General features: G+C 36.9%; 1 protein-coding gene across 1 annotated transcript in view; it reads right to left on the bottom strand.

The window, feature by feature from the left end:
- The window catches only part of LOC106872929 (phosphatidylinositide phosphatase SAC2), a 701,722-nt gene that overhangs the window by 230,874 nt on the left and 460,945 nt on the right, over window positions 1-9,903 (bottom strand). Inside the window, exon 4 of the mRNA XM_052975847.1 lies at window positions 3,779-3,899. Coding sequence (XP_052831807.1) covers window positions 3,779-3,899 — 121 coding nt within the window. The remainder of the gene's footprint in view (window positions 1-3,778; window positions 3,900-9,903) is intronic.

The following is a 9,903-nucleotide window of genomic DNA, read 5'->3' as shown; positions in this document are numbered from 1 at the left end:
TATATATATATATATATATATATATATATATATATATATATATATATATATATATATTAGGTTGAGGAAAAAGTTTGTGTACCGTGTTAAAATAATGCTTTTTTTAATATATTTTAGTGGTGTGTTTGTTCATTCAGTTTATGTCATATTCAATGATGACTCATTTTGAGTGTGGCCATTGCCAGTAACGCCTGACTGGCCTCCGTGCTGGTGGCACGTAAAAGCACCCACTACACTCTCGGAGTGGTTGGAGTTAGGAAGGGTATCCAGCTGTAGAAACTCTGCCAAATCAGATTGGAGCCTGATGTAGCTATCTGGTTCACCAGTCCTCAGTCAAATCGTCCAACCCATGCTAGCATGGAAAGTGGACATTAAACGATGATGGTGATGATGATGATAACTCACTGTGTTCATCGAAAACGCACTTTATTTCAACAAGACAATGCAAAGCCACAAACTGCCAGAAAAACCAGCAACAAGATTGAAGAATTGGACGGTGTGGAAGTTCTGCCACATCCACCCTACAGTCCAGACGTTGCTACGGTCACTTCTGATCAGTGCAGCACTTTATGAAAGGTCACCGATTTGAGTCATTCGATAAAGTTGAAGAAGCCTGTCAAGAATTTTTCAATTCAAAGCCGAAGGATTGGTATTTTGACCAAATCTGAAAGCTTGCAGATCGTTGGTAGAAGGTCCTAGAAAATAATGGTCCTTATTTGTTGTTTTTAAATAAATTCTTGCATAAAAAAATCATTATTTTAACACGGCACCCAAACTTTGTCCTCAACCTATTATACACATACATACACATATACGTATACATATATATATCATCATCACCATTACCATAATTCCAACCATCATTACCATTTTAAGGCTTACTTTTCCACACTTGCAATGGTGAGACAGGAATGTGTTGGGTCAGGTGAGGAAGAAGGAGACCAAGAAGGTATGGGATAAAGTAGTGAACGCCAATCTCAAAACATTGAACCTTATGAAAGAGATGACAAAGGACCAAGATATGTGGTGCATTGTTGTATTCAAAAAGACCTGCCCACCACAACAGAATGGAGAGCCAAAACCCGAGGTGCCATGTAATAAGCATTGGTGTGGGTGCTGGTGCCATGTAAAAAGTACCCATCACACTCTGTAAATTGGTTGATGTTAGGAAGGGTATCCAGCCATTGAAGCAGATTATGGTACCTAAGGTAGCCTCTAGCCTTGCTAGTCTCTGTCAAGCCATCCAATGCATGCCAGCATGGAAAATGGACATTAAATGATGAAGATGATGAAAAAAGTAGTAGTAGTAGTAGTAGTAGTAGTAGTAGTGGTGTGTGCCAAAAAGAGAAGAATAAGAGAAAATGGATTGAATGACATTCAACGGAGGGCTGAAAAGTTCATATGCTGACTATGAAGGAGTGGTGCTAGAGGTGTGAAATTTTGCATGTTTTAATTTCGGTCACCTCATTAATAACTGCATTGTTTTTTTTTCCATCTAAACTGAGATCTGACTGCTGTTCAAAGAAGGCTTTAGAAGAAACAAATACCTACTTCTCTTGAAAACTCATGGAATTCGGCATTGTGGTGTTATCTAATACCGGCAGGAAAAGGGCTTAGCACCCAATGATATTCATGCTGATATGGTTGCAACATTAGGGGATGATGATCCAGCTTTATTCAATAGTGGGGGCAGCTGAATTTAGGAGATGAAGATGACCCAACATCTAGTTCTTCTGCAATTGCCTCCACCAAGAAAAACATTGATTGTGTTCACCACATGCTGATGGATGACAAATGATTGACTATAAACCAAAATATCCTATTTTATTAGTATATCCTGTGAGAGAGTTGAGAATATTCTGCACAATGAACATGACAAAGGTTTCTGCTCTGTTGGTGCCATGTCATTTGACACCTGATCAAAAGTGCTCCAGGCCGATCATGTCATGGCAAACTCTGACATTGTTTCAGGCAGATCCAGCTGGTTTTCTTAAACGTTTCCTAACCCCGGATGAGTATTGGATTCATCATTTTGAGTCAAAGACAAAGTGACCATCCATGCAGTGGAAACATCTTTCCTTACCTACTCCAAAAATGGCCCATGTCATTCCAGGGAAGGTGATGGCCCCAGGAATTTGGGATGCAAAAGGCATTGTGTTTATTGGCTATCTTCAAAAGGTTCTCACTATTTATGTCAACTTGCTGAGGCAGTTTCAACAGGTTATCAAGACCAAATGCCAAGGAAACTGATGAAAGGGGTCTTGTTTCATCAGGATGATGCTCCAGCACACAAGTCTTTGGTTTCAAAGGCTGCTGTGCATGACTGTGGCATTGAACTGGTTGATCGGCCTCACTATTCCCCTGTTTTGGCCCCATCTCACTATCACCTGTTCCTGAACATCAAAACATTTGGCTGGGAATCAATATTGTAGTAATGATGACATCATATCTTTTGCTGATGACTGTTTTTGGCCAACAAGATGAAAACTTCTTAAGCAATGAGATCCAGGCACTACAGCACCAATTTGAGAAATGTGTGGATCACAAGGAGGACTATGTTGAAAAATAAACTCCATTCGGTCATATTCCATGAGAGTATATTGGTCAGCCAATGAGCTTTGTAACTGACGCTCATATCACTACAAAAAATGTCGCTATGAAAGAAAGGATTTGCTCAATCCATTTTGTCATCTTTGTCCCTTTCTATAAACTCAAAAGATAATATGGAATTTCAGATGTATATCCAAGTGACAGGAATATACACACTGCATGATAACACGTGGTAGCCAATACCTGTGAATGAGCTTTGTATAGTATGCTATGATACTTTTACCCAAATGTTACTGAACTTTGCAAAAACACACACACACACACACATGCATGCATGCATACACACACACATTGCATACATATACCTGTATGCATGTGCCTCAACAAATTTCATCTCAACCATATATATATATGTATATATATACACACACACACAGATACACATGCATATGTACCTGCCTTTAGCAATCTCCTTTGATCAATGCAAGCACAGAAAAGATGACATTAAAATGATGACGTTGTGATTTTACATATGTGTGTGTGTGTGTATATTCACATTTATTCACACACACACACACACATATAAATATATATATTAATAATATTTCATAAGCTTAAAGCTTATAAATGATCACTGTGTATTTTCCTTAGTCAATACTTTCTTTAGTCAACACATGGTGATCACTTATAAGCTTTAAGCTTATGAAATATTATTATTATTATTTACAAAAGTGTAAAACTCAGCACCACTTATCAAATCATCGCATATATATATATATATATATATATATATATATATATATAAAGAGATGAACAAGCAAAACAACATGGAAAAAGAGACATTAAATATTGATGATGATGATATACATATTTACAAACACACAAATATTAATATAAACGTATACACATGGACAAGTGTATATGTGTGTGCGTGTGCGCGCGTGTGTGTGTGAGTGTGTCAGACAATGTTACAAATTATGCCAAAGGTGAATGTAATATAAAAACATAACCTATAGAACTAGTTTCTAAAATGTCTATCCTGACAATTCCATAATGGAATCATTTTCATTTCAGCAAGGAATCTCAGACCAAGCCATTTATTTGCCCATTATTTTCACTTCAGAAACATAAAACAGCAACAAAACAAAAACAAAAAAAAAACAACCAATCAAACAAACTCATCACCAGAAACAAAACAACAGCATCATCCCATGTTGCATATATTTACCTGAGTTTCCATGACGATTCTTGCAATGGCTGTTTGTACAACATTTGTCCGGTCGAGGCAGTCAACACAATTGATTCGAAAAACCCCTTTCTGGTCACAGATGCTGCCTTTACTGTCAACCCTGAAAAATAATAAAGTTTAATAAATTTTATCAATCAACCGGAAACTGGAAACAATCAATGAAATTAGGGGAGAATTTTATTATGGTTGAATGGTGAATACAGGGTCTTTCAAAAGTCTAAGAACTCTTTTATCATGAACTACAAATGGTAGCATGATTGAACTGATGATATTTAAAAGCTAAAAGTGTCAAGTTTTCTTCTGTTAATTTAATTTTGATTTAATTAATTAAATTCAATTTTGTTTTTTGTCTCTTTTCAGATCCAGTAATGTCATTCACAAAACAAGAGAAGTCATTTTGCATCCTAGAATACGCTAAAACTGAATCATGGACATGTGTTCAATGCAAATTTTGTACAATGTTTACCAAGCAGGCACCAGACAGATGTTCTATTTTAAATTGGCATGCAAAATTTAAGGAGGAGGGGTGTTTCGGCTTGGCAAAGAGAACAGGACGCCTCTCAACTTAGATGATACGGTTGAACAAGTTTGGCAAGCCTTCCAGTGCAGCCCCAGAAATCAATCAGAATAGCCAGTCGAGAACTCCAGCTCCCATCAACAACTGTTTGGAGCATCTGAAGGAGATGGCTGCAATTTACACCATACAAGCTGGAGGACACTGATAAACCTATTCACCATGAATTTTGCACAGGGGTGTCCTGTTCTCTTTGGCAAGCCCAAACACCCCTCCTCCTTAAATTTTGCATGCCAATTCAAAATGGAACATCTGTCTGGTGCCTGCTTGGTAAACATTGTACGAAATTTGCATTGAACACATGTCCATGATTCAGTTTTAGCGTATTCTAGGATGCAAAATGACTTCTCTTGTTTTGTGAATGACATTACTGGATCTGAAAAGAGACAAAAAAATAAAATTGAATTTAATTAATTAAATCAAAATTAAATTAACAGAAGAAAACTTGACACTTTTAGCTTTTAAATGGCATCAGTTCAATCATGCTACCATTTGTAGTTCATGACAAAAGAGTTCTTAGAATGTGACATAGACTTTTGACCCTGTATAATGAGAGAAGTGTCCAGTTGCTGGGAAATAATTTCTAAAATGCTATTGTAGGAATGACAGTGGTGGTGGTGGTGGAGGTGGTAGTGATAGGTGGGTGGTTGGTTGATTGGATGGTTAGTTGGTGGTGAAGGGTGCAATCATCATGGTGGTACAGATGATGTTGGTGGAGAAGGAGGTGGTGCAGTGGCAGCGGTGGTAGTAGTGGTTGTTGGGTTTAATCGTAGTGGTAGTAGTAGTGGTGGTGATGGTAGTAACAGTAGAAATAGTGGTGATGGTGGAGATGTTAGTGGTGGTAATGATTGTGGTGATAGTCAATCATCCATTGTTTTATCAACTTGCTGATACAAGTCATTGGTTACAACTCCTAGTGGAAGTGATATCATGCTTATTCTGACAAGGCAGGATTTGAACTCAGAAAACATAAGCCCAGAACAAACACCACAAGCTATATGGCCTACCACCATCCCTCTCATAGCTGCACCAATTCACCAGCCTGAAGTGGTATTTTGTTGTCGACACCCCGAAAAGATAATGGGCAATGTTTGACCTTGGAAAGATTTGAACTCAGAACGCAGAGTCTGAACAAATAGCACAAGCTATTCTATCCAGCTCTCAGACAATTCTGCCAATCAGTCACCTTAATCTGACCATTTGAACATGGAGCAACAAAAATATTAATGTGAAATATTTAATATAAGCGCAAGCATAGCTGTGTGGTTAAGAAGCTCAATTGGAAACTAAATGGTTTTGGGTTCAGTCCCATTGTGTGGCACCATGGACAGATGTCTACTATAGTTCCAGGAAGACCAAAGTCTTGTGAGAGGATTTGGTAGACAGAAACTGAAGGAAGTTCATTGTAAGTAAGTATGTGTGTGTATACATACACAACACACACCTATATATAGAAAGAGGGTCAAAGGTCCTTCCCAAGCCAGAGGTTCACAAGGTTACTTTCCCAGGTTCTGTGGTGTGTAAATTCCCCCATGGATGAGACACCAGTCCATTGCAGATGCAACTCATTTTTGCCAGCTGAGTGGACTGGAGGAATGTGAAATGAAGGGTTTTGCTCAAGAACACAATGCTTTACCTGGCCCAGGAACTGAAACCACAAATTTATGATTATAAGGGCAATACCCAAAGCACTAAGCCACATACCTCCATATGTGTGGGTGGGTGGGTGTCTATGTGCGTGTGTGTTTGTAAATGAATGTTGCTGTCATACAAGCAATGTCATTCATTTCAATCCTCTCTGAAAACATGTCTGGCCTCGGGGAAATATTACCTTGCTTGGAAACAAACAAAGGTTGGCGACAGGAGAGCATCCAGCATCTCTGGCTCAACAAATTCCATCTGAGCCATATTACCATACACAAATACAATGGCCTTTCAAGCAAGTTTCCTTCCAGTAACTTCATTCACAAGACATTGGTCAAGTTAATGCTCCAGAAGACACCAAGCTGCCATACAGTGAGACTGAACTCAAAAACCACACATCTGAGCACCATGCAACTATGCCTGAACCTATATTTCCCTTGATATTTCCAGCTAGAACCATTGATAGGAATAATTTTCCTTTCACCTGTTTAGTGTCAGTCAAATAAATAATTGATATCTAGTTGAAGTGATTCAATTAACTATGGCCCCACCCGCTTGCTTAAAACCGTGTGGCTTTGTGCCAAAGAAATTATTATTAAGTTCAAAAGTGGAACGGTTCATTTGTCATTTCTCTTCCTCATAAAAACCAATTAATTTCACTTCTAAACTGTTCATACTCACTAATTGCCTACAGAGACCGCTGCTACTGTGCTCCAAATCTACCGTTTACCTCAAAAATTATTCACTCAATCAAAGCACAAAATGATTAAGATGATATCAACAAAGTCAACAACCTCGAAAAGAGGATTCAGAAAACTATTCTATCTCCAAACAGTAGCATCAGAAAGAGGAATTCACCTCCAAGTATATACCACTGCAAGATGGTTGGCATTAGGAAGGGTACTCAAGCTGTAAAAAGCATGCCAAAATAGACAGTAAAGACTGCTCCAGTCTTCTGCCAAGCCAGCTCCTGACAAACCGTTCAACCCATGCCAGAATAGAAAAACGGACATTAAATGATGATGATGATGATGGAAATATATACCAACATGATGGCAGTGAGCTGGCAGAACTGTTAGCACGCCAGACAAAATGCTTAGCGGTATTACGTCTGCTGTTATGTTCTGAATTCAAATTCTGCCGAGGTCAACTTTGCTTTTCATCCTTTCAGGGTCGGTTAAATAAGTACCAGTTATGCACTGGGTCGATGTAATCGACTTAATCCCATTGTCTGACCTTGTTTGTCCCCTCTATGTTTAGCCCCTTGTGGGCAATAAAGAAATAAATATATACCAACATGAGCCATGCTGAAATACTAAAGAATTTAAATAAAGATTCATGAAGAAAGTAACAGCTGAAATTTGGTGGAGTTACAAATCTTGAACTGCATTTGAGGTGAAATGGTGCAATGGCTTGAAATCATTCCTTGGTATGACACTCCTATTTTATAGAACCCTTTGCAATAGCAATAGTAATTTGCTGCTTTGTGGTTCCAGATGTAAGGAATTATTGCCTCTACAAGGAACAACTCAAAGACCAACTACCATGATAGTATACAGAAGTATCAAATAATTGTAATATACATGAGTCTAATTTAGGCACAACACAACAATTTGGAAGCGGTAATTTATTTCCCTGATGCCTCTCACCTAAATGAATGAAGGACAAAATTCACCTTGGGAAACCTTGAACTGAGAAACATTATGAGCCAGAAGAGATATTGAAAGGCATCTGACAAATGTGTTGAAATTTATATTCAGCTGAAGAGATCTAATAAGGTTTATACATATTTGAAATTATCACCCTTATTCACTGAGATCATTTACATAATTATAAGTCATTGAGCTAATGTCTTCTCATATTGCATGAATATGTGTGATTTGATTTTCCTTAATGCTGAATGCATGAAATATATTGGTTTCAAATTGTAGCACAAGGCCAGCAATTTCGGGGGAGGGGTTAAGTCAATTACATCAATCCAGTACATAACTGGTACTTATTTTATTGACCACAACAGGATGAAAGGCAAAGGTGACTGTGGCAGCATTTGAACTCAGAACGTGAGGATGGATATGCTGCAAAGCATCTAGTGTGACAGGCTAACGGCTCTGCCAGCATGCTGCCTTAATAATAATCCTTTCTAATATAAACCCAAGGCATAAGATTCTGGGGGAGGAGGACTGCTGTTTACATCAACCCCAATACTCAAATGGTACTTAGTTTATCAACTCCGAAAGGATGAAAGGCAAAGTTGACCTTTGCAGTATTTGAATGCAGAACAAAAGTACAGACAAAATGCCACTAAGCATTTTTCCCATCCTGGTAACAATTCTACCAGTTCCACCTTCTGAACCCTTTCATTGCCAACCTTTCTGAAACCACCTCTGGCTCTGTAGTACAAATGTCTTGTTTGCAAAAGTTCTGAATTAAAATCTTCCACCAAACGTTAGTCACAATTAATGTTCTTAACACTAGCTGAATGATAACTAAGTTATTTTACTAAATTCTTTGTTTTATTTAAAGTAATTGAAAGAAACACGTAGCATCTCAACAGAAATATGGCAACCAAAGGGTTAACAAATGAAATATATGAACAGTAACAAAAGATTATAATCTAAAAGATATTGATAATGTAGAAAATATTGGTTTGTTCCGTTTAACTTTTGTAATGGAGGAGAAATAGTTTACTGAACTAAGCCCAGTATGTTACTGGTACTTTTATTGATGCACTTCCTGAAGAATGATAAAAGACAAATTCAAAACACTAACAGCTTTATTTATTTAATTCTCTGTAATTCAGTACTCAAAAGGGGTGATGGTAAATAATAGTTTCAAATTTTGGCACAAGGCCAGCAATTTCAGAGGTGGGTGTAAGTCAATTCATTTCACCCCAATATTTGACCGGTACTTATTTTATCGATCCTGAAAAGATGAAACGCAAAGTTGACTTTCATGGGATTTGAACTCAGAACATAAAAACAGACAAAATGCTTAGCAACATTTTGTCCAGTGTCTTCACGTTTCTGCCAGCTCGTTACCTTGGTGATGGTAAATATTGTAAAACACTTCATTAATTGCTTCATTTTTACTTTGATCATGCATTTTAATTGGTTTAATTATCAGTTAATTAATATTACACTGTAATTAATTTATCAGGTAAATCTTAGTTGATACATGCATAGACGATATAAAACAAAAAAGAGAAAATAATAAAACATTCTCTTGTCAACAGAGAACAGAGAAGCAAAAAAATATAATAATAATAATATGAACAATAATGTTGAGGTAATAATTTATATTGTTGCTATTGTTGCTATTGAGTAACTCATCAATTTCTTTGAAAATAAACAATGAAGCGACTTGACCTATTCTGTTCTGTGCACTCCCTGGACTGCACAGTAAGTTGTCACCTTTTGCTAGTAACCTCATTTAGATTATGGAAAACCAAAACAATAAATAAATAAATTAATAATAATAATAATAATAATAATAATAATAATAATAATAATAATAATAATAATAATAATAATGCACCCTAGGCATAACACCAACATGGACTTCTAACTTGTCTCTTGAGGATTCTGGGTGAAACTTGGAGCCAACTTGTACAAATGCAAAGCAAAAGTCAAACAAATAATAATAATAATAATCATAACAGAGTCAAAATTAAAAGAAGTGTGCCATTGTTATCTAGTGAACGATATTTCACCATCTTGTGTATCTTCAATGGGTTCAAAAGATAAATTTGTCAATCTACTTCATTTTGGTTAATATAGAAAGGATTGAGGTAACTCCTCCTGAAGATATAGAGTCAAAATTAAAAGAAGAGTGCCATTGTTATCTTGTGATAGGGGGCCATTCAATTAGACTGACTGCAGTATGTAAC

Source organism: Octopus bimaculoides, chromosome 22, assembly GCF_001194135.2.
Source record: "Octopus bimaculoides isolate UCB-OBI-ISO-001 chromosome 22, ASM119413v2, whole genome shotgun sequence".
Classification (NCBI taxonomy): domain Eukaryota; kingdom Metazoa; phylum Mollusca; class Cephalopoda; order Octopoda; family Octopodidae; genus Octopus; species Octopus bimaculoides.
This window is presented reverse-complemented; position numbering and strand designations above follow the sequence as displayed.